We start from the raw sequence: 26,376 nt of genomic DNA, 5'->3' as shown, positions 1-26,376 counted from the left end.
CTTTTTTTCTGAGTTTGGGTTTATCAATGTCTAAATTTTACTGTGTCTTATAGATGAAGAAGACATCAAAGTAGATACAGTGATGAAAGAATTGAGTACTGTTTTAGGTAAGTAAAATATTTCTTAATTCTTAACTGTGTTTTAATGATATTTCTCCCATTCCTTTTTTCCATTAATTTGCTATTCTAACCTTTCATTAACTAAACATTCTCATTTATCTGCTATGATTACCCATGCTTTTGCAACAGAAATACTAGGAAGATAGGCACACAAGACAAGAATTTCAAAATCTGGCCAATAACTGAGATACTATATATAGACATAATTATTTGAATCTGTCATCAACATCACAATTTTCTGGACAATTATATTAGCCTCATATCATTATATGTAGAATTTTTCCCAACATTATGAGAATGTGTCTTTTATTATAAGAGACAATGTTATATTTCTAAATCTGGTATTTACTCTTCATAATTCAATAAATGTCCTTAGGGTCTTGATTTTCTAGCAATAACGTATGCTACTGTACAAACATGTGTTTTGTTTATTTTTTGTAATTTGGATTCATTTGATAATGTTCCATAGCTTGACAACAGCCTTTTCTTAATAGTGTGGAAATATTTGTAGTCCTACTTCCACAATTTGATTCTCTATCAACCAAGGCCACAAGAAAGACAATTAGGAACTGTCCAGACTTTCTCCTATTCTCTGAATAGGACATGCACTGTATTTTATACTAGGCCAGCCAAGGTGAGACTCAATTTTTTTTTTATTCCCATGAATGAAATGCATTATACTTGGGAATCTGTTCCACCAGGTATTAGCTATTTCCTCAGAAAAGTTTCTATCCCTTTGGACTCTTTATAAAGAGACAAGATCTACTGAGACTGTTGAAAAGACATGCACTTAGAATCGTCTCTATAAAAGCTGGCTTAAAACTCAGCATTTGAAACACTAATATCACAGCATCAAGTACCATCACTTCATGACAATTAGGTGGAAAAAAAGTGGAAGAAGTGGCAGATTTTATTTTTGGGGGCTCCAAAATCACTATAGATGGTGACTGCAGCCATGAAATTAGAGACGCATGCTTACTGGAAGAAAAGCTATGACTAACATAGGCAGCATATTAAAAAGCAGAGACATCACTTTGTAAACAAAGGTCTGTATAGTCAAAGCTATAGTTTTTCCAGTAGTCATGAACGGATGTGAGAGTTGGGCCATAAAGAAGGCTGAGCGCCAAAGAACTGATGCTTTCAAAATGTGGTGCTGGAGAGGACTCTTGAGAGTTCCTTGGTCAGCAGAGAGATCAAACCAGTCAATCCTAAAGGAAGTCAACCCTGAATATTCATTGGAAGGACTGATGCTGAAGCTGAAGCTCCAGTACTTTGGAAACCTGATGCAAAGAGCCAACTCATTGGAAAAGGCCCTGAGAAAGGATACTGAGAAAGACTGAGGGAGGAGAAGGGGGTGACAGAGGATGAGATGGCTGAATGGCATCACTGACTCAATGGACATGAGTTTGAGCAAACTCCAGGAAACAGTGAAGGACGGAAGCCTGACGTGCTGTAGTCCATTGTGGTCGCAAGGAGTAGGACATGACTTAGCAACTGAACAACAACAAGAACATACTGGAATTCTTTAAGTTGGCTTGCCAGTAAAAAGCTGAATTATAGAGTTAGGACTGTTCTAACTCTAGTAAAGTCTCTAGTAAAATTAACCTTCAATACGTCTTTATTAGTAGTAAGGGAGATTATGACTGGCTAAGTCAGAGGTGTATGAAATTAAACAAGTAAAAAGAAAAACATGACAAGAATAAAAATGTATGAAAAGTATACAGTGCACTGACAGTCAGTGTTTTTTTTATTCTAATGGTCTCGGGTGGAAGCTTTTGACTTTATGTAATTTTTGTTTCTGTGGAGCTTGGATCTTGGGTCAGCAAGTGACTTACGTGAAAAAGTGAAAATGCAAATGTTAGGCACTCAGACATTTCCGACTCTTTGCAACGCCATGGACTGTAGCCCTCCAGGCTCCTCTATCCATGGAATTCTCCAGGCAAGAATGCTAGAGTGGGTTGCCATTCCCTTCTCCAGGGAATCTTCCCGACCCAGCAATTAAACCTGGGTCTCCAACATTTCAGGCAGATTCTTTACTGTCTGAACCACTAAGGAAGCGACAGCCTGCTTATTGGAGCTCTCAGCGGTCTTTAATGACGTAACTTTCCAGTTCCCATGTCTCTTCTATTTTACCAGAGATTTTGGCATTCAAAAGACACTGAAGTTTCTAAATATTATCCAGAAGATCTTATATAATCATGAATGATTACCAAAATAAAATTAATTCTCTAAAATTGAATAGATAAATTGGAATGCCCTAAGTAGGTATAGTAGGGTAGTGTATCTACAAGTTTGTTAGCCACTCTGAGTGTTATGAATTTTTGACACAAGAATGTTAAAAATCCATCCAGGAGGCTTCCCTGGTGGTCCAATGGTTAAGAAAAATCACTTTCTTTTTTTTTTTTTTCATTTAGAGAGATTTATTTAAACACATGTTTTATAACTTATCACACTTAAGTATGCATATAAAGAAAAACCACATAAATTGTTCAAGGTATTTGAAAAATTGTTTTACATTTAGAGTTTGTTTGGGATCACTTTTAAACCTTGAGTTGTCAGTATCTGTATTTTTTTCAAATAATATTGTCCTCAGTGTTATCAGAAGCTTTGTTGATATCACATTATTAAAGAATGATTTGAAATGAAATTCACATAATATAAAATTAACCACTTTAAGGTGAACAATTCATTGGAATTTTAGTATGTTCAGAGTGTTTTAACCATCATTGCTCTCTAATGCCTCCTGATTTCTGTCATTCCATACCTATTAAGGCATTTCTCCCACTTTACCTTCCTCATCGCTCCTGGTAACCGCTAATCTGAGTTCTTTCTCTATGGATTTATCTACTCTGGATATTTCATATAAAAGTGATCGTACGAAAAATCACTTTCTAATGCAAAGAACACGAATTCCATCCCTGGTCCCTGATTGCGGAACCAAGATCCTCCATGCCGTGGGGAGCCAATCCGCATGTGTCACAATTACTGAGCTCATGAACTCTAGAGCCCACACACGCGCAATGAAACTGAGACCTGAGGCAGCCATAAATAAATAGTTTTTAAAAATCCACCCAGAAAATAAACATACTATTAGTACATGTTCATAACTCAGAAGCAACTGTATAAAACCCTTTTGGATATGTTCAAAAGGTCCCTTAAGGTGTGGTTCTAATCAAAGTCTCACAGTTATAGGTTTTCTAGAATTATTCTAGTGTCAGAGGAGGTGTGAATTACTCTGATATAATGCACACTTATAGGTTTTCTAGAATTATTCTAGTTTCAGAGGAGGTGTGAATTACTCTGATATAACGCACACATGTCCTAATCAGTGTTTAATAATGTGGCGAATTTATTTCTGTAGCAGTCCGTTGTTCTATGTATTGTTTTAGCAAGTATCCATTTGAAATTTTATCTGGTGCAACTAAGGAGCAATCCTGACTTTGCCAGATGTTATCCTCATTGATATTGTAACCTGATCATTCCAATAGCTTCCTTACAAAATTAGGTAGAATTTTGTGCTTTTAAATGGAATCTTTGAACCTGATCCTACACTTGGTTTTCTGATCTATAAGAGGTCCTTCAAAAAGGACTTTGGGTGCTTTTTTCTTCTCAATAGTTATGTGAATCCTTAAAGTGAACAATGAAGGACAAATGAATCCACTTCTGTTCCTCATATATGCATAGTTGGACCCCCGGGCATGAGAAAGGGATCATCACTACGAAAGCCACATCAAGTTACCCTGCCCTTCCTCCTCCATGGAGTGGGCTCCATTGCTCCCTGGCCGTACCCTATGTAGGCTTCTGTTTGACCCAGTTGTGTGGAAATGATGGTAAGAGTGCTCCAGCTTGTTTCATTAACAGCAAAGAAGAAGATCCAATAATAAATGAAATAGAAAAGGCCATTTTTATCATAAAAATTCAGTAATATATCTTTCCCAAGCTCTGAAGCGGACATAATCAGAGGAAACTCATTTATCTCTGGAATTACAAAGGAATAGCCATATAAAATAGCTACTGTTCATTACAGAGAAATGGGAAGGAGTAGAACAAAAGAAAAGGTGAGAGCTCAGTAGAACACAAACCAGTATGTAGCTACCCGTATACACTTTTCACGTACGTTCTGAGAATGCTCCCATTTCTAGCAGTGTGATGTGCTATGTGCCTGGATATTGAAAACAACTAATAATGTGGATAGAATCTAATTTTAAAAGGATTCTTAAATGTTTCCATAAATGTATATACTTAAGGAATATTGATACCAAAAGCCTGGAACCCAAAGAAGAAGAGCCCTGAAGCCACATTTCACTCTCTAAACATTTGCTGAACTAAGTGAATCTAAGCAGTTTTGACAGTCTGCCAGAACTCAGTGGAAAGCAAGCAAAACCCAGAGCCCGCCCGAAATAGGAAATATGGTGGGTTTGATCCATGGGTTGGGAAGATCCACTGGAGAAAGAAATGGCTACCCACTCCAGTATTCTTGCCTGGAGAATTCCATGGACAGGGGAGCCTGGTGGGCTACAGTCCATGGGGTCGCAAAGAGTCAGTCACTACTAAACAACTAAGCACACCTGCCCTAAAGCTAAGACTTGAAAAGCTATGTATACAGCATGAGAGCGAATTAGAAATATGTCTCTGGACTGCAAGGAAGACTGTCTTAACTCAATTTATAAACACAAGGTGACCTTTACACAGGCTTACTTATCAAATTTGCACTAACTTAGTCTGAGAATTTAGTTTAAAGTAATCCTGAAAGAAATTTGGAACTGTGGTGTTGGAGAAGACTCTTGAGAGTCCCTTGGACTGCAAGGAGATCAAACCAGTCAACCTAAAGGAAATCAGTCCTGAATTCATTGGAAGGACTGATGCTGCAGCTGAAATTCCAATACTTTGGCCACCTGATATGAAGAACTGACTCATTGGGAAAGACCCTGATGCTGGGAAAGATTGAAGGACAGAGGAGAAGGGGATGACAGAGGATGAGATCACCAGAAGTTGGATCACCAACTCAATAGACATGAGTTTGAGCAAGCTCCAGAATTTGGTGAAGGACAGGGAAGCCTGGCATGGTGCAGTCCATGGGGTCACAAAGAGTCAGACATGACTGATCAACTGAACTGAACTGAATTCTAAAAGACGAATGCCCCGGGAAACTAACATAAGCAAATTCTGATCCTCCTCTGAAGTATTCCTATTCTGAAGGATACTCATCTTCTCAAAGAATTTCACATACACAGAAGTTCCTGGTCTAAAATTACTAAACACATTGGCACGATGAGTAACTAAGCATGGCATGATGAGTAACAGCCATCATAAATAACATATTGCAGAATCAGATTTAGATTTTGGAATTATCAGACAAAAAAATGTTAAACATTCTTAATATAGTCTAAGAATTAAAAAAGAGGCCTTGAATATGTGAATGAAGAGCAAACAAGATTTGATAAAGAACCAAAGAGATCTTCAAGAAATAAAAACAATAGAAATTTAAAACATTAGATGGATTGAATGGTAACTTTAAAAAAGCTGAAGAAAGAACTAAGGAACTTAAGAAGTTATGAAGTATGTAGCACAGAAAGACCAAAAAATGAAAAATGTGAAAGAATGATTAAGAGACATACAGAATAATAAGAAAATCTAATGTATTTTTAATTGGAATGCCAGGAAGAAGAGAAAGAATGAGACAGGATCAATATTTGAAGAGAACTTTCCAGAAGAGAGAAAGGGTGTCAATTTAAAGAAGCCAAGTGAATCCCAAGCAGAATAAATAAAAAGAAATCTGTACTGGACATACATACTTGAAATATGCAACATATCTAATTTATTGACTAAAAGTTTTGGATTCTAGACTTTATAGACAGTGAGCTTTCAGAGATTCATTTTCTGCTGATTTAAAGCAAAAGGCTTAACTAAACCAAAATTGTTTTTGCTTGCAAAGTATAAAAGTAATAATCAAAAGATTACTTACCATACAAATAGTGCAAAACAAAAATTATTATGGAAGCCTGAGGCCCTGTTTTTTTAAAGATACTTTCTAACAAGTAGCAATACATGTTTTTATATACACTATATTAATTAGTTAATACAAGGCATATAATTTATATGCCTTTCTAGATGAAATTTATGTACCTAAGATTGCATTTCTCTTAGCATAATGCTAATTTCAAAACTATCTGGAGAAATACTTAAATTTCTGTTTAGTGAAGAAAAGAACCAATATTTGGCTTTTTTTTTTTTACCACTTACATAATCAGGGTGGTCATAAATGCTAGTTTTTTATTTGTTTACAACACATTAAAGTACCCACAAAATTATAGTGCATGAGTGAAAATGTTACTAGTTAGCAGCTTTTGTTGTAATAACTCACTGATTTTTATCCTTCTAAATAATTATAATAATTCTTTTTATCACCATTTCTGTCTTTTCTAGGAAAGCAGATAAATGTCAGTGACCTAAAAAATGTTCTAAAAGACATGAAAGTAGAAGTCACAGATAACGAATACTTGAATTTAGTAAAAACTCTACCAGTTGATGGTAAGGATTTTAAAATTATATATGTATTCTTCAAATGGCTTTAGAGTGCTTGACTGTGTCGTTTTCTTCTAAAATAACTCTGTATTGCTAGCAAGTTGTTATTTTTTCTTTTTGTAATCATTTTGGAAAACTTTCAGTACTTGATTTTTGCCAAAGAAAATCTGGGTCATTTAATTTATATTATGGTAGGCAATAGCTATTTCACTCATTCCTACCAAAAAATTATATGTATTACTGTCCTTGATTCCACTAATATGCCTGATAGTAAGTGGAAGGGTGTGAAAATGGAAGAGTAAAGGGTACAAAGGAAGAAGTCAGAGATGAAAGAAAATCAAATGGGATATACAAGGTTTAGGACGTCCCTGGTGGCTCAACTGGTAAGGAATCTGCCTGCAATCTGGGAGACCTGGGTTCCATCCCTGGGTTGGGAAGATCCCCTGGAGAAGGGAACAGCTACCCACTCCAGTATTCTGGCCTGGAGAATTCCATGGACTGTATAGTCCATGGGGTCCCAGAGAGTTGGACAAGACAGAGAGAGCAACTGTCACTTTTATACAAGGTTTAGATCAATAATCATTGTTTTTATCCAAGAGCTAATAGATTTGCCTCATTAAAGTCTTTCTCCAAACAAATTTTGTTACTATTTGAGAGCAAATAGGTACATTTCAGGAGAAAAGAATTACTAAAATTCTCTTTTTGAAATTATGAGATTAGGGGAGGAATTGCAGAATTTTTTTTAGGTGAATCCCCTTTTTATTTTTTTTTCTCTGACATGAATTATGCCTTTTCTTACAGTTGAAGGAAAGGTGTTTCAAAAAAGGTTGCTAGACAGTGTGAAGAATCTTAAAAGTGAGTGAAAAGTATGATGAGAAATCAAATAAATCTGAGATATTATTGTATATTTTCATATATGCTAACTTATTTTTTATTACATTAAAAATCCCATATGTGTATTTTCTCAGTAGTTATGCATGTGTTATACATGTTATGCCATAAATCCCTGGAAAATTACCCAGTCCTTTTAAAATTTGCACTTTGTTGATTGAATGAAAGATGAAGTCGAATTATCAGTTGATCCTCCTTGTACCCTTGACTGGGTGTTACTGCACCTTAATGTCTTCTTGATTAAAGTGTTAACTATAATACACATGAATTAATGCAGATTTTTCTCACATCTTGGTATCTTTCTTGCCTCTTCTAAGGAGGAAAGATTGATATGACTAACCTGGTCACATTTTTGGAAAATATGGGGATTGAGCTTTCACATAAAGAGCTTGAAGATTTTTCACAAAACCTGCCAGTTGATGGTGAGCATTGTAGATAAAAATTTATTCCCTTTAGGACACCTTGGGTTTGAGAACATCTGTAAATTAATGATAGTACTTATTTGGTATTAACAGGGCATTTTTTTTGTTTTGTTTTGTTTTAATTTTATTTTATTTTTAAACTTTACATAATTGTATTAGTTTTGCCAAATATCAAAATGAATCTGCCACAGGTATACATGTGTTCCCCATCCTGAGCCCTCCTCCTTCCTCCCTCCCCATACCATCCCTCTGAGTCGTCCCAGTGCACTAGCCCCAAGCATCCAGTATTATGCATCGAACCTGGTAACAGGGCATTTTTAACAGCTTGTAGCCAAACTCATGTCTCAAATGAAAACACATCCTTGTATCTTCACTAATCCAAGACCAACAAATGTTTTCCACTGTGAATAATAAAAATTGGTGAGAATGCTAACAGATCAAAAAATGAAGAAGAGGAAGTAAGATGGAATGAGAACTATTTTAAAGAAACATTAAATAATAAGTCAGAAGAAAAAAACAACCTATAATGAGGAGTAATTACATGTATGCCTCAGTTGTTCTGATATAAACAGAAGATTAAAAGGAGACAGAAAAACACCAAGAATTTTAAAAGAGCATAATGATACTCACTGTTGGGTATAATGTGGGATTAGGGTATTATTTATATTAATACAATGAACATTTTTCCAGGGTAAAATAAATTAGTTACCAATATTAATCAAAGATGAAATGAAAATATAAATAGGCCAATAATGATAGTTGGAAAAAACTATCAAATAAGTATACCTATCAACCACCACCCATCACTCCAACAAAAGGTGACAGGCCTGCAGAGAATAAATTTGAGAATAAATTCCTTCAGATTTTCAAGTAATTGTTTGTTTTAATGCTAGCTAAACTGGTCCAGAGGAATCCAGTTTAAGATGATGAGAAAACATTATAAACTAAATAAAAACATTTAGTTTTTATTTCCTCCAATACCTAACAAAGGAGCAACAAAAATGAAAAAGTAAAAAATCCACAAAGGAAGTTTAACATCAATCAAATAATATAAAAAGACCAATCTAATGCCATAAATATTTAAAGGAGACAACCAGAGAACCTATGAGAATAGGGAGGGAATGGAGACACATATGTATAGAGAATGGACTTCTGGACACAGCGGGGGAAGGAGAGGATGGGGCGATTTGAGGAAGTAGCACTGACATACATATACTATCATGTGTAAAACAGAGAGGGAGCGGGAAGCTGCTGTATAACACAGGGAGCCCAGACTGGTGCTCTGTGAGAACCTATAGGAGTGGGATAGCGGAAGGAGAGGAAGGAGGCCTAAGAGGGAGGGAGTATATATGTAATTATGACCAATTCTCATCGTTGTATGACAGAAACAAATGCAACATTGTAAAGCAATTTTCCTCCAATTAAAAAAAAAAAAGATTCTAAAGTAGAAACTATTGCAACAGAGCTAGGCTCCTCTGAGCCTCTCTCCTCCTGCAGAAATTAAATTGGTGAAATCCAGAGAGTTATCACTAAAATGCCCAGATCTGGAATGAAGAAAACTGGGTACATAACTTTTTTCTCTCTCCATTTATGAGGAAGAAGAAGAAACAGTTGTTGGGGAGAAATGGCTACAACAGAGAAAATGAATGATTGGAATCACTCATTGATAGAAGTAAAAGCTTCAGAGCTCTAGGCTGAATTGGGGGTCTCATCTGAAGCCCAAGAATACCATCCCATAGGCAGATCTGGGGTTTGGTGAAATGTCTTTACCAGGGTCTCAGAGCAATGACCCCTGTTGGGACATTTAAACAAAGTTCAGATACGAGAGCAGGGCTCAAGTATAAAACCACATGACATACCTCACTCTACCCTTAGATTACAATAAAAGTGGGTAGAACAATTTTCTTCAAATGCCATCTCACTGAAGAAAGCAAACTAGTCTCAGATGCTGTAGAAAGGGCTATTAAAAGATATATTAAATCCTGAGAATAAAATGAAGATCTGGACAGAGTTGCTGAAGCATATGCAAGATTGGAAAAAAAAAAGGATATGGTGACAATTCTAGCATTAACACAGTGAAGAAAAACAGAAAAGTGAAAAGGGAAGGTAAGAAGATAGGATGAAGGAAGATAGCATGCAAAAGACAAATAATCCATCAAGTAGAAAATATAACCTAAGGAACAATGAAAAAGAGGTTGTTGACAATTAATTCATATTAAAGGGCAACTTTAATGGGTTCAATAAAACTAAAGCTCAAAAATGAGATGGTACCAATACATATAAATATTAAAAAGGTAAATTGCAAAACTAAAAAAAGAATAAGTACAAAAAGTCATTATAGAATTATTAAGTAAATTATAAACATAAAAATTTAAAAATATAAAGCACTAAAAATCATATTACAGTGTGAGCAGACTTGGTACAGTAAATACAGAGAAAAAAGATTAAAATTATCAAAAATCTAGTAGATATGGATGATTCACAAAGGCATCCACCACAAGAATATCAAATATCTTTAGAAGAGAATATAACAATTAAAACTTTTTAATCAATGATAGTTTTTAAAAAAGAAAATTTCTGTAAAATGAAGGAATGAATGCAGATCAAAAATGTCACACCAGGCTCCAGAAAATGGTGATCCAGAGTGCCCTACCGTGAAATATTTTCTAGTTTGCTTACTGAACTTTAAGGAAAAATGAGAATTTTTCAGATGCACAGATGATAGAAAGCAGGTAACAGATGAGGAGAGGAAGTGATGGGTTTCCAAAGCAACATTCAACTCCAGAAAAGAATGTCAGAGTATCTACAAAGGTGAAAAAGCGTGACAAAGAGTATTATGTACAACTATGATGTCATTCAAATATACATAAAAATTTTATATATAAATATAAAATTCCAACTTTTAATAATATGGGAAAAACTAAATGAATTCAGCACCTCTTGAAAAAAAGATGATGAAATATAGTTAAGAAATAACTTAAAATTGAGCAAAAGGAAACAATAGTGCAAAGACTGGTGGTGACCTGTAAATCTGTTTGAATACAGAGCAAGTACTAGACAATTGTGGGGATGATAGATACAAAATAACATGTTTATATGTGTCAGTGTAACAATGATAACATAACTAATAAAAACATGAAAGTGAGGGGGGAAATGGGAGGAAGTGAGAAAATGCTTTTCATAGCAGGAAATCAGGTGATAGTTTTTAAAATTGAAAGATTAAGTTTGAAAATATGGCTTCACCTCTGTTTTTCATATTCTTTTAAAATTAACTGGACATCTTCATAAATATCTCTTGTACTGAGGTATATTTATTAGAAATTGAAGATTCTTATTTTTAAAACCATATATATAGTACTTTTTGAAAATAATTCTCTATATCTATCTTACCTCTGCAACTTCTTGAAAATAATTCTCTATATCTATCTTACCTGTGCAACTTCATAGATGAGAGTCTGTGGAATGACCAGTGATTATTTCTATGGGAGATAGGATTTGGAGTAATGTCTTTCCTTTTCCTAGTACATAGAGAAATATATAATACATAGAGAAAAGTGTGTAAAACATGAATTTCCTGTGTAACTAATGGTTATAAAACAAACAGCTGTATACTCTCCACCAACATCTAAAATCCACCGTGTTCTCTTTCCCAACACTGCCCACTCAATTTAATCACCACCATGATCCTTATGGTAATCACTACTTCAGTTTTATTCATATTTTACCACATAAATATGCATCTCAAATTTTATAGTTCACCCATATTTTGAACTTCATATGAATGGAATCACATAGCAAGGAACATTTTATCACTGGCTTCTTTTTAGTGAGTATTAGGGTAACTTAACTGAAGGTTAAGTTTATATTTTTCTGATTAGTAATGAGATTGAGACCTTTTTATATATCTATTAATTATTTGTGTAGCCTCTTTTGTGGACTGCCTTTTCAATTATATTGCCTGTCTTTCTACTGTGATTTTTTTCTTATTGAACTGTGGAAGTTCTTTATATATTCTCTGTATAGGCAATTTGAGGCTAATTTGCAATGCAAATAACTGTCTCTTTGGCTTGCTTTTTCATTCTTTTAATGGTGTCTTCCAGTGAACAGAAATTCTTAATTTAAATGTAGTCAAATATATCAATCTTTTCCCTGATGGTTAGTATCTTTTATACCATATAAATCTTTTCCTATCCTAAGGTCATTAAAGTATTGTCCCACATTATCTTTGAAAAATTCCTTTGTTTTGCATCTCAAATTTAACTAACAATCCACCTGGACATGATTTTTGTATATGGGATGCCGTAGGGGTTAAGTTTCTTTTCTTTCCCATATGAATATCAAATTTTTCAACAGCATATTTGAAAATACCATCAGTACTATCTTTTCTTGCTATAGTGCCAACTTTCTACAGTCAAATAACATGGATCTCAGAACAGAGTATGAATTCATGTAGTATAAGGTAGGGGAGAGAGGTAGAGTCTCAGTTCTGCCCTACCTAGCTTACAGTGTGAGTATGGGCAAAAGCCTTGCCCTGGGGACTTGCCTCTTCAAGTATAGACTTGAGGAGGGTGAGCTAGATGCCTTTTAAGAGACCTGTCGGATTCATGTCAATGTATGGCAAAACCAATACGATATTATAAAGTAAAATAAATAAATAAAACTGAGATTAAAAAAAAAGAGAGAGAGAGAAAGACCTATCAACTAAAAGAATCTAAGTCAGCTTGAGATCCCATCTTTAAGCAGACATGTAGGTGGCAAAGAAATAAATTAAAAAACAAGTGAGTTAGGCATTTATTTTTGATGCCATCACCCAGAACTTTTCTGCACCACAGTGCAAGGAAATTGTTGCCTGATACTTTATCTAATGGTTGGTAATATTAAAGGTTGAACAAATGAGGCATCAGACAATGAAAATTTTACAAAAATGTAAAAAATATCAGGCCAATTTTGGATTTAGAAACAGTACATAACCTGTAGTCAGGGCTTCTTGCCTCCAAATTTTAAAAGCCATCAACCTGGTCAGAAAAAAATGCCAAGCCATTTTCAAGCCATTCAACAGAGATCCAATGACAGCACACCTGTTAAACATACATTTCCTAAAATCCTCCCAGAAAGGCAACTTTAATGAAATTAGTTCTAATAAAAGGATACTAGCGAGTGAGAAATACAATATTTTTTTTTTTTACATAGCAGAAAATTGACACAAAAAGAGATGGCTTCTGCTTTTCTGTTCCCTAAAAAGAATACAAATATCACTTCTGGAATCTAACATACAGGCTTAATTTTCAAAATATATAATTGTATTTTCTTCATAAGGCAGCCATACATAATAAACCCTAAGAACAAAACAGTCACAAACTTTTTCCATAAACCTGGACTTATTGAAGGCTTCCACTAGTCTCCAGGAGCTTACAGCCAGATTAGTCCTGATGTTTCAAATAATCAAGCTTTCTCCATAGCCAAAATTCCTTTTATGTTTGGGCTGTTGAACACAAGCTCAGGAGATAATTTGTCCATCTCTGTTCCTAAAGGAATTGCTGTGCTTTCTTTTCAATAAAGACTGACTCCATCTCAAACAACTTCTTCATCAGAGTCTCCTTTTGTCTTCATACCTTCTAGAATATAAGAAAAGCCATTTCAGCTCCTGGTTTGGACACAGACTTTCACACGACTGTGTTCAGGGTTCAGACTTATCTTTAAGAAGTTCTTTACTGCAATGTGTCAGGGAGAGGGTAGCCTTGGGCTTGCAGCTTCCTCTTGCTCACAGCCCCACAAAGCTCACAGCTTTGTGGCCAGGACTAACAAAGGCTAACTTGTTTTTAATCTCAAAGGGAAATAATTCCATATTCCACCAGCAAATATTACTTTGTTGAAGGTTTTTTGTGATTTGGGGTTATTTACATAACCTTTAGTAAATTGGCACCCCACTCCAGTACTCTTGCCTGGAAAATCCCATGGATGGAGGAGCCTGGTGGGCTGCAGTCCATGGGGTCGCTAAGAGTTGGACACGACTGAGCGACTTCACTTTCACTTTTCACTTTCATGCATTGGAGAAGGAAATGGCAACCCACTCCAGTGTTCTTGCCTGGAGAATCCCAGGGATGGGGGAGCCTGGTGGGCCGCCGTCTATGGGGTCACAGAGTCGGACACGACTGAAGTGACTTAGCAGCAGTAGCAGTTAGTAAATTAAAGGAATTCTCTTCTATTCCTATTTTTGTTTTGACATTTATCCAATTCATTTTTTCTACACCTGATCATTGCATGTAATGAAGTGTTTATTGAAGTGATTATATAGTATTTCTCCTTAAATATATTAATCTGGGGTACTACATGGATTGATTTTCGCATATTAAAAAAACTTTGCATTCCTGGAATATATTAATCATGATGGATTATCATTTATATATTATTGGATTCAGATTGCTAATATTTTATTGAAGATTTTTGCATTCTTGTTTATAAGAGATTTTCCTTATTTGTTCAGTCTTCATTAAATTTTACTAGCAAAGTTAAAAAAATATGTTGAAGATTATTTCTTGTTTGAATTCTCTGAAAGAGTTTTTTAAGGTGGCATTATTTCATTCTTAAATGTTTGGTGGGATTAACCAATGAAGACATCTTGAATCTGAATTTGTTGTTTGTGTTGTTGGAATTTTTAACTTCCAATTAAAAAGACTGTTTCTTCTTGTGTCAGTTGGTAAACTGTGGTTTTCTAGGAATTTGTCAATTTTATATGAATTTTTAATGTATTTAAATAAAATTACTTAATAACTATCTTTTTAATGTTTGCAAGATTAGTATGGGAATCTTGCTCATTCCTAATATTGGTTATTTATGCCTTTCCTCTTTTTTTCTTGGTTAGTCTTACCAAGGGTCTAACAAGTATTAAAAGTCATTCCAAACAACCAACTTTTCACTTTGTTAAACCTCTACATTCTTAATTCTTTTTTGTTTCATTAATTTCTGCTCTTTGTAATTTTCTTTGATTTCATTTGCTATTCTTTTTCTAACTTAAGGTGCATGCTTAGCTTATTAATTTTTAATTTTTTTCTTTTCTAATATATTTTGAATTCTGATATATATTTTTTTAGTTATTCAGTTTAAAATATTTCTTAGTTCTATTGTGATTTATTCTCAACCCTCGTGTGTGTGTGCGGTTACTTCAGTCGTGTTCAGCTCTTTGTGACCCCATGGACTGTAGCCTGCTAGGCTTCTCTCCATGGGACTCTCCAGGCAAGAATACTGGAATGGGTTGCCATTTCCTCCTCCAGGGGATCTTTCCAAACCAGGGATGAATTTTGAGACATGATATATTCAGTTATTTAGTTTAGTTATTCAGTTTAAGATATTTCTTAGTTCTATTGTGATTTATTTTCAACCCTCAGATATTCCCATGTGCTTTATTTCTAGGTTAATTGCATGGTAGTCGAAGAACCTACTCTGTGATTTTAATCCCTTTACATTTTATTGTATTTTATTTTTCAACAACTTTATTGATATATAATCTGCATACCATACAATTTGCCCATCTGAAGTATTCAATTCAGCAGGTTTTAGCATATTCATAGACTTACGTGACCATCACCATAATAGATTTTAGAACTTTGTTGTTGTTTTTGTTCAGTCATCCAGTCATGTTGGACTCTTTGTGACCCCAGCCAAGCCTCCCTGTCCCTCACCTCTCCCAAAGTTTGCCCAAGTTCATGTCCATTGCATCGGTGATGCCATTCAGCCATCTCTCCTTCTGCCCTCAGTCTTTCCCAGCATCAGGGACTTTTCCAATGAGTCAGCTGTTCACATCAGGTGACCAAAATACTGGAGCTTCACCTTCGGCTTCAGTCCTTTCAATGAGTATTTAGGGTTGATTTCCCTTAAGATTGAGTAGCTTGATCTCCTTACTGTCTAAGGGACTCTCAGGAGTCTTCTCCAGCACTACAGCTCGAAGGTATCAATTCTTTGGTGCTCTTCCTTCTTTACGGTCCAGCTCTCACAACCGTACATGACCACTGGGAAGACCATAGCCTCAACCATACAGACCTTTGTTGGCAGAGTAATGTCTCTGCTTTTCAACACACTGTCTAGGTTTGTCATAGCATTCCTGCCAAGAAGCAATCATCTTGTGATTTCATGACTGCAGTCACTATCTGCAGTGATTTTAGCGCCCAAGAAGAGGAAATCTATCACTAATTACACCTTTTCCCCTTCTATGTGCCATGAAATAATGGGGCTGGATGCCATGATCTTAGTTTTTTTAACGTTTAGTTTTAAGCCAGCTCTTTCACTCTCCTCCTTCACCCGACATCAATATCCTCTTTAGTTCCTCTTCGCTTTCTGCCATTAGAATGGTATCATCCACATATCTGAGGTTGTTAATGCTTCTCCTGCCTATCTTAATTCCAGCTTGTAACTCATCCGGCCCAGCATTTCTCATGATGCGCTCAGCATATAGGTTAAATAAACAGGGTGACAGCAGACAGCCCTGGTGTACTCCTTTCTTAATCCTGAACGAGTCAATTGTTCCATACAGACTCTAACTGTTGCTTCTTGACCCACATACAGGCTTCTTAGGAGACAGGTAAGATGGTTTGGTATTCCCATCTCTTTCAGAGCTTTCCACAGACTGTTATGATCCACACAGTCAAAGGCTTTGGTGTAGTCGATGAAACAAAAGTAGACAGTTTTCTGGAATTCCCTTGCTTTCTCTATGATCCAGCAAATGTTAACAATTTGATCTCTGGGTCCTCTGCCTTTTCTAAACCCAGCTTGGACTCTGGAACATTCAGTCAATCAGTTCAGTCGCTCAGTCGTGTCTGACTTTTTGTGACCCCATGAACCACAGCACGCCAGGCCTCCCTGTCCATCACCAACTCCCAGAGTTCACCAAAACCCATGTCCATTGAGTCGATTATGCCATCCTCTGTCATCCCCTTCTCCTCCTGCCCTCAATCTTTCCCAGCATCAGGGTCTTTTCAAATGAGTCATCTCTTCGCTTCAGGTGGCCAAAGTATTGGAGTTTCAGCTTCAGCATCAGTCCTTCCAGTGAATATTCAGGACTGATTTCCTTTAGGATGGACTGGTTGGATCTCCTTGCAATCCAAGGGACTCTCAAGAGTCTTCTCCAACACCACAGTTCAAAAACATCATTTCTTCGGCGCTTAGCCTTCTTCACAGTCCAACTCTCACATCCATACATGACCACTGGAAAAACCATAGCCTTGACTAGATGGACCTTTGTTGGCAAAGTAATGTCTCTGCTTTTTAATATGCTGTCTAGGTTGGTCATAACTTTCCTTCCAAGGAGTAAGTGTCTTAATTTCATGGCTGCAGTCACCATCTGCAGTGATTTTGGAGCCCAGAAAAATAAAGTCAGCTACTGTTTCCACTGTTTCCCCACCTATTTGCCTGGAACATTACCAAACCCCAAAAGGAAACCTCTTACCCACTAACAGTCATTCCCTACTCTCCTCTTCTTCTCAGCCTCTAGCAACCATTAATCTGCTTTTCGTCCCTACCGGTTTGCCTGTTCTGGAGATTTCATGTGTTCTGGAGAATCATAAGTGACTGGTTTCTTTCATATAGCATAATGTTTTCAAGGCTCATCCATTTTATATCATGTATCACCACTTCATTCATTTTCGTTGCCAAGCAATCTTCCATTATATGGATATACCACTTTTTGTTTCTTCATTCGTAAGTCGATGAACATTTGGGGTTTGTTTCCACATTTTGGCTATTATGAATAATGCTGCTATGAATAGTCTCATGTAAATTTTTATGGATACATGTTTTCATTATTATTGGGCATATTCTTAGGAGTGGAAATGCTGGAACATATGATAGCTCTATGTTTAACATTTTGGGGAATTGAAATTATTTTACAAAGTAATTGTATCATTTTACATTTCCATCAGCAACATGTGAGGGTTCCAATTTCTTCACATCCTTGTCACTACTTGTTATTATCTCTCTTTTTTATTATAGTCATCCTAGTGATGTAAAGTGGTAGTTTTAATTTTTATTTATTTTATGTCTAATGATGATGTTGCACATCTCTTCATGTACTTGTTGGCTATTCATATATTTCCATTAGAGAAACATATATTCAGATTCTTTACCTACTTTTCAATTGGGTTGTCTTTTTATTATTGAGTTATAAGAATTCTTTATATATTCTATATAAAACTCCCTTATCATATGCATGATTTTCAAATACTTTCTCCTGTTCTGTGAGTTCCTCACTTCCTTGATGGTGTCCTTTGAAGCACAAATGCTTTTAGTTTTGATGAAGTCCAGTTTATCTAGTTTTTCTTTTGTCACCTATGCTTTTGGTGTCATATATAAGAATGTTTTGCCTAATCCACAATAAAAATGATTTATTTTTATATTTCTTTCTAAAGGTTTTATAGTTTCAGCTCTTAATTTTGAATCTATGATACATTATTTCTGTATATGGTATGAAGAAGGGATCTAACTTCAGTCTTTTGCATGTGGATGTATAGTTGTCTCAGCACCATTTGTTGAAAAGTCTCCTCTTCTTCACTGAACTGTCATGATACCCTTGTCAAAAATCAGTTAATAGTGAATACAGTGATTTATTTCTGAACTCTCAGTTCCTCTCCATTGATCCATATATCTAGCCTTTTGCTGGTACTTCACTACATTGATTACTATCACTTTTTAATAAGGTTTGAAATTGGAAAGTGTACGTCTTCCAACTTTGTTCTTTTCTCTGAGATTGTTTTGGCTATTCAAGATACCTTGCATTTACATTTGAATTTTAAGATTGGCTCTTAAAATTTGGAAAAAAATGCCAGCTAAGATTTGATAAAAATGTTCTTGTGTTTCTAGATCAATTCAGCATGTGAGAGAGGGTAGGGGATAGTCACAGAGAATATTACCATCGTTTCAATATTAAGTGTTCTGATCCATGATCATGGGATATCTTTCCATTTATTTAAGTCAATCAATTTCTTGCAATAATGTTTTATAGTGTTTGAAGTATGAGTTTTGTCCCTTTTTTTTGTAAATTTATTCCTCAGTGATAGGTGATTTGTTCTTTTGATGTTACTATAGATGGAACTGTTTTCTTAATGTTATTTTGGACCATTTATTGTCATTACTTTTGTGGGTTTTTTAATTTTATTTTATTTTTGGGGGGGGTTTTGAATTTTTTTTTATTTTTTAACTTTACAATATTGTATTGGTTTTGCCATATATCAAAATGAATCCACCACAGGTATACATGTGTTCCCCATCCTGAACCCTCCTCCCTCCTCCCTCCCCATACCATCCCTCTGGGTCGTCCCAGTGCACCAGCCCCAAGCATCCAGTATCGTGCATCGAACCTGGACTGGCGACTCGTTTCATATATGATATTATACATGTTTCAATGCCATTCTCCCAAATCATCCCACCCTCTCCCTCTCCCACAGAGTCCAAAAGACTGTTCTATACATCAGTGTCTCTTTTGCTGTCTCGTACACAGGGTTATTGTTACCATCTTTCTAAATTCCATATATATGCGTTAGTATACTGTATTGGTGTTTTTCCTTCTGGCTTACTTCACTCTGTATAATAGGCTCCAGTTTCATCCACCTCATTAGAACTGATTCAAATATTTTCTTTTTAATGGCTGAGTAATACTCCATTGTGTATATGTACCACAGCTTTCTTATCCATTCATCTGCTGATGGACATCTAGGTTGCTTCCATGTCCTGGCTATTATAAACAGTGCTGTGATGAACATTGGGGTACACGTGTCTCTTTCAATTCTGGTTTCCTCAGTGTGTATGCCCAGCAGTGGGATTGCTGGATCATAAGGCAGTTCTGTTTCCAGTTTTTTAAGGAATCTCCACACTGTTCTCCATAGTGGCTGTACTAGTTTGCATTCCCACCAACAGTGTAAGAGGGTTCCCTTTTCTCCACACCCTCTCCAGCATATATTGCTTGTAGACTTTTGGATTGCAGCCATTCTGACTGGCGTGAAATGGTACCCCATGGAAACTCCTAGAGAATATAGGCAAAATACTTTTGTTTTTAAAGATTTATTTATTTGGCTGTGCCAGTTCTTACTTGAGGCATGTAGAATCTTCGATTTTCGTTGAGGCGTGCAGGATCTTTAGTTGAGGTATGGAAACTCTTAGTTGCGTCATGTGGGGTCTAGTTTCCTGACCAAGGGTCAAACCCAGGCCTCCTGCATTGGGACCATAGAATCTTAGCTACTGGATCACTAGGAAAGCCCCTCATTACTTTTAAAATTATTGATATTTAGCTTTACAATGCAATATATGATCATTTTTGTAAATGCTCCCTATGTGAAAGGAAATATGCATTCTGAAATTATTGGGTACAGTGTTGTCTATATGTCCATTAAATCAAGTTTGTTAAATTTGTAGTTCAAATTTCCTGTAGTCTTAATGCTTTTTTCTGCTTATTTTATTAACTACTCATTGAAATATATTAAAATATCCAACCATAATTTAGAATTTTTCTTTTTCCTCCTTCTAACTTTGCAGTTTTTTGTGTTTGTGACCATGTTGTTTGGTGTCAATATAACCCCACTACTTTGTTTTTGCTTAGTATTTGTTTGGTCTATATCTACCCATCCTCTTACTTTCAACTTCTCTAAATCCTTATATTTCAGATATTTTAAATTCTTAAGTTTTAGATGGTTAGATCACTTCCTTGATTAATTTTTCCTAACATGTAAATAAGATATAGTAACCTTCTTTATCAACTGTTCAAAGAACACAGAAAGCAGAAACACTTCTGGTTTGATTTATGAAACTATCTTAATCTTGATACCCAAACTTGATGAAGAAAACACAAAAAAAAGGAAGATCAGTAGCCAGTCTCTCTCATAAACAAATGTGCAAAAATCCTAAACAAAATATCAGCAATATGAATCTATTGTTTTTATTTTTGTATTACTAATAGCAGTTATGATATTACTAACATATTTGTGTTTAAATCTACTTTTACTCAATGCCTTTATTTGTACCTGTTCAACATTCTGTTTTCTTCCATCCTTGCTTTGCTTTTGGGTTTCTATTATTTTTCTTATTAGTTTGGACTTTTTAAAGATTATTTCAGAGATTACAATATACATCCTTAATTTATCTTACTCCAATTTTGTATTGGGCTTTTATCCTCATTCAAGACAGTGCAAGATTCTTGGACTATTTTAATTTTGTTAATCCCCCTTCCCAACTTATTTTCTTGTTTTACACACTATGTTCCTCTAGAATTACTCATACATTATCATTTCATTTCTTCATATTCTTTCCTACAGTCCTAAATTGAAAGGGGCCATTGAATGTTAAGCAGGATTAAAATTTTTTCAACTTATTCCTAAAAACTACTTGTAAAATTTTATAACATTGGGAACAAAGAGGAATTTATAAGTAGGATTTTAAAAAAGACTTATACATAAAGAATAAAAGTGTGAACACTGGAGGAAATAGTGGGACGCATGAAACAAAGTAGAGGAAAGGACTAAAACAATTTTTTATGTCTAAGTAACTATTTATTATATAAAATGTAATAGAATAGAACTAAAATGTAAGATGATATCAACATTCTAGCTGAGGGCAGGAATCACAGGTTGAGAAAGCATAAGGAACAGTCTCATTGTTATATATGACTGCTTTGTGTCTTACAGTGGATGGGAAAGTTGATCTAAAAAATGTGACACTGAGTATGAAAGACTTTACTGGTGAGTTTCTATGACATTGAAATCATAATGCTTTATAATAAGTCATATTTTAGATGCTCTTGTCTAGTAGTCTATTGTTCATAGTAATTTTGACATTTACCCAATTATCATTAAAGATTTCTACCTGAAAAAGTCCACTCAATCTCTGGTTATCTATGTATTAAAATGGAACCACAGACTTTGTTCTCATAACAAGTTCTATCTATGGTAGAGATATTATATAGGTCTGTCTTTGCCTACATGTGAATAGTTAAATTTTAGGTAAGCATGTGAAAAAATAAGGCAAAGCCTTGGAAAGTGCAAGATAATATATTTTTGTATGTGTATGTGTGAACAGTTACATAAGTCCGTATAATATCTCCTCTCATAATTATTTCTTTTGGCAATTCATTATCCAATCTGATAACTAGATTTCATTCTGCATATTATTCCCAACTTTAAGAGAGCCCTCACTATCTCAATATTATAAGAGCAAACTTACTTTGACTTCTATTGATACACTGAATTTCCATATCCTGTTTTGCCTCTGCTTTTTAATCAGATTGGAAATGATGCCACATAAAGTATTATAAATGTATCTAAAGATACATGCAACATAGGCTAATATCATGTTCTAGTGAACCTCTTTAAAACATTGAATAAAATTTCTAAAGTTTTCACCTATAAACACTCTGTCTTTTCAAAGGAGAAAAGATTAATGCCAGTGATCTGAAAAATGTTCTTGGAGACATGGGGATAGAAGTCAATGATAAGGAATGTCTGGAACTGCTAAAATTACTGCCAGTTGATGGTGAGCTGCATTTGGGTTACTGTGACCCCCAAAGCATTGAGTTTTATGGTTCTATTTATGATGTTTATACTTTAAAGTGTCACGTGTTCATAAATACCTGCCCCCACCCTACAGCTCTTGCTTTCTTATGAACAGTGTCTCTATTTCTCTATGCGAACTCAAGGACAGAGATCAACTGTCAAAAGAATCCTCTTCCAAAAAATCAATTTTGAGGAGGTAAGATGTTACTGATGATTTTGAAAAAGGGGAGGAAGGAGTGGAATTTACATTTTGTCTCTCTCAGTAAGCATCAAAAAAGTCCTCAGAAGAAAGTTTCTTTTTTCCTTTAAGTACAAAAGCTCAACATCTTTCTGAAAGCTTCTCGACAAAGCATCTTCTCAGCAAAGTTCTATGTATCCCTGTAAGTAAATCTTGTACCAGCTGCCAAGAAATTAGAGTTTTCTGTATTATTATATCAGTTCAGAAGTTAACAACATCTTCAAGCCTGAGCTTTGTAGCATCCAGTACCAGCAGCTGCATCATGAAGAAGAGCCTGAAGAAACCTGAACAGGCTGCAGGTTACAGTCTTCCACCTCAAAGCAGCATCTCTGCAGAGAATGCAGAATACTTTGAGTACAAAGATGAGTCTGAGTTTGCAAAGCCTCCATGTTATTATATTACCTGGCTAGACAGCACATTAAAAAGCAGAGACGTTACTTTGCCAACAAAGGTCCATCTAGTCAAGGCTATGGTTTTTCCAGTGGGCATGTATGGATGTGAGAGTTGGACTATAAAGAAAGCTGAGCACTGAAGAATTGATGCTTTTGAACAGTGGTGTTGGAGAAGACTCTTGAGAGTCCCTTGGACTGCAAGGAGATCCAACCAGTCCATCCTAAAGGAGATCAGTCCTGAATATTCACTGGAAGGACTGATGCTGAAGCTGAAACTCCAATACTTTGGCCACCTGATGCAAAGAGCTGACTCATTGGAAAAGACCCTGATGTTGGGAAAGATTGGGGACAGGAGGAGAAGGGGACGACAGAGGATGAGATGGTTAGATGGCATCATCGACTCAGTGAACATGGGTTTCAGTGGACTCTGGGAGTTGGTGATGGATGGGGAGGCCTGGCGTGCCGCGGTTCATGGGGTCGCAATGAGTTGGACACGACTGAGTGACTGAACTGAACAATACTACCCAGTTATAATGAAGGCAAGAGAATCAAGCATGAAACTACTATCCCCTCAGTTTCTGGAAGAGATGAGTATTTTGTGGGTCAGGATGACTTCGATAATGCTGACCAACTTAGTTTAGGCAACAACAGGATTTTCATGTGAACTTTTTTATGGCATTCTTCTTTAAAACTAGATTGGGTATTTCCTGTCTGCTTTCCTGGCCACTTCAACTGCAGGAAAGTATGAGGCCATTTCAGGATTTGGCCTCTGTCTAATCAAGCAGATCCTTGTTGTCAGGTTTTCCACCTATTTCCCTGGATAGTTTGATGGTCAGAATTGTCTCTGGTGGGTGTTTCTGGTTTTAGGTTTTCTCCTGTTTCTCAGAGGATTTGTTAATTATGCAAAAGTTTGGAAGATATAAAAACTCAAATTTCTGCAGGACAGAGTTCTCTTTATTTAGCGAAGACATTTTCTGGCAGAGGCCTTCCTGCGTTTATGATTCCTCTCTCAAGAAACAAGAGAACATCTGCAGGAAGTGAATCGAGATGCAGAACACAGAGGAATAACCACCTGCTTTTAGAGAAGAAAGTGCTATTGAAAAAGAGAAAATAGGATGAAGCAAATTCCTGCTGTTACTCATTAGGCCACTGACATGTCAAACTTGAACTGGAAGAAGTAAAGAAAACAGAATAGAAATGTGATAGAAAAAAGGAATGAAAAGAATTTAAAATAGAATAGGAAAAGATGGTGAGTTTTAGCTCTGTAGCATATAAACTGGTAGTTGCTGTGGATGTGAAAGAGTAAGTAGATCTATTAATAATACCAGAATTGATTATGATGAGCCAAGTTCTGTCCTCACCACACACAATGATGACACCTTATCCCTATTTTACAGTGGAGAAACCTGAGGCATAGAAAGGGTAAGTAATTTGCCTAAGGTCACAACGTTAGTCAGTAGCAGAGCAAGAATCTGAACCCGGACTCTTAACCTTTACACCAGACTACCACTCTATACCATAATGCCACCTTTTCTCATTGCTTAGCTTCATCATAATTTGAAGGTAAAGATGGGTAGATTTATAAAGTCAGTCACAAAGAGGAAAGTCTGATCCTTAAGTTCTATCTGTGAGTCATTCTCTGTCCTGAACTATGCCTTTTCTTACAGGTGATAAGAAAGTTTTTCAGAATAGACTGCTAGCAGCTTTGAAGTCTTTTAAAGGTGGGTAATAAATGTAAGGAGAAAGTACACAAAACTGAGATTCTCAATCTTTGTATTTACTTTTTCCTAGTCATTGGATCATGATTCCTCTGCCAGCCCTTTTAAATGTTGACGCTATAGTTTTGTTTTGTTTTGTTTGAGTGTATGCTGTGTAGACTTGATCCCAAGGTCAGATTCAAAGGAACCAGTCCTAAGTGTCTCCACAGTTCTCTTTTTGTGTACTCTTGAGTAGGTCAAGTTGGAGTTTTAGTTTTCATAGTGCTGAAAATAACCATCACAATGCACAGCTATGATCTATTAGTTTTCCTTTCTTTTTTCAGTATAAAAGGTGTCATTCCCAGTAAATATAAAAATTAAAGAAAAACTCATCACTCATATTGCTATGCTGAATCATTGCCACTCTTTATATTTTGAAGCCCTTAATGTTAAAATAGCAAAAATTTCATATAGTCAAAATTGCTCTAAAATCTCATTGGAAGACTCCATAAAAGAAACCAACATTCTAGTCTTGATAAGTCTGGTATAGTCACTTTTTCTTCCAATGATATGGAATAGATTGTTATTCCTACAGTAAAGCAATTAGCTGAAGTAGCTGGCTTGCCTAAGAGCCATAATGTACAAAAATATATCTCATACTAGAATCTCACTGAGTGAAGATGCTCACAGTATGATAGGCTTAGTGGAATTTAGTCCATCTGATGGAACAGTAAATTGATGTTCATCTGGAGTTTTCTCTACTTAAGTGCTTGTGGCTCCCGGAATGTCAGAGAGAATCATGTGAATTATTTCATTGTTCATTTATACTGGACATGTGATTTTAATTCATATAAGTTAAATGATTGTTTGATATAATTACACCCTATTAAAAAAGCATTTTTTTCCTGTGATACCCATTTTTTGTAACACCTATAGCTATGTAACTTTCTGTGGAATGAAAATACAATGGTTTACTTCACAATATCTCTTGTCTTTAGATATTTAAATTCAGGGTACTTTTTTCTTTTTCCACTTATTATGAGTAAGATTATAATAAACATTTACCTGTCCCCTTTGACATGAGCTTTTTCTGTATTTCTAAAAGTGAAATTAGTGGGATAAGAGTTATGAACATTTTAAAGAATTGTGATGGTTATTGCCAAACCACTTTCCAATAAAGTAATTCTAGTTAACACTCTTACCAGCAGCCAGATATATTGAGAGCTGAGAGCTGGTTTAACTCATCAGGACAAGAAGTATTTTTCTTATTGTATCTTTATTGAGTTTTTTGCACATTTATGTCTTTTTCCTAAGGTGGAAAAGTTGATGTCAATAATCTGAATCCAGTTCTGGGGAGCATGGGGATCAAGCTCAGAAATAAGGAACTTAAAAGTGTAGTGGAAAAGCAACCTATTGATGGTAAGCATTGAATTTCTAAAACTAGACTGATTTGAGGAGTTAAAGAAATTTTTAAGAATTTGAAGAACTAGTCTTAAACTAAGAAGAAATCCTATCTTTTGTCATTTTTATTCATCTGAAATTGTCATCCTGCTCAACTATCAGTAAT

General features: G+C 35.5%; 1 protein-coding gene and 1 pseudogene across 2 annotated transcripts in view; both read left to right on the top strand.

Moving 5' to 3' along the window:
- The window catches only part of EFCAB3 (EF-hand calcium binding domain 3), a 467,300-nt gene that overhangs the window by 288,057 nt on the left and 152,867 nt on the right, over window positions 1–26,376 (top strand). Inside the window, exons 50-57 of the mRNA XM_086357127.1 lie at window positions 54–107; window positions 6,546–6,650; window positions 7,446–7,499; window positions 7,853–7,957; window positions 21,619–21,672; window positions 22,358–22,462; window positions 24,780–24,833; window positions 26,124–26,228. Coding sequence (XP_086213253.1) covers window positions 54–107; window positions 6,546–6,650; window positions 7,446–7,499; window positions 7,853–7,957; window positions 21,619–21,672; window positions 22,358–22,462; window positions 24,780–24,833; window positions 26,124–26,228 — 636 coding nt within the window. The remainder of the gene's footprint in view (window positions 1–53; window positions 108–6,545; window positions 6,651–7,445; window positions 7,500–7,852; window positions 7,958–21,618; window positions 21,673–22,357; window positions 22,463–24,779; window positions 24,834–26,123; window positions 26,229–26,376) is intronic.
- On the top strand, window positions 22,613–24,318 carry LOC147351397 (NEDD4 family-interacting protein 1 pseudogene; annotated as a pseudogene). The gene is made up of 3 exons (XR_015148210.1): window positions 22,613–22,678; window positions 22,946–23,122; window positions 23,626–24,318. The product of XR_015148210.1 is annotated as an NEDD4 family-interacting protein 1 pseudogene (transcript).

The sequence above is a fragment of the Bos grunniens genome, chromosome 19, assembly GCF_055505025.1.
Source record: "Bos grunniens cultivar Pamir isolate PY7600 chromosome 19, Bosgru_T2T1.0, whole genome shotgun sequence".
Classification (NCBI taxonomy): Eukaryota; Metazoa; Chordata; class Mammalia; order Artiodactyla; family Bovidae; genus Bos; species Bos grunniens.
Note: the sequence above shows the minus strand (reverse complement) of the source record. Positions and strands in the feature narration are given on the sequence as shown.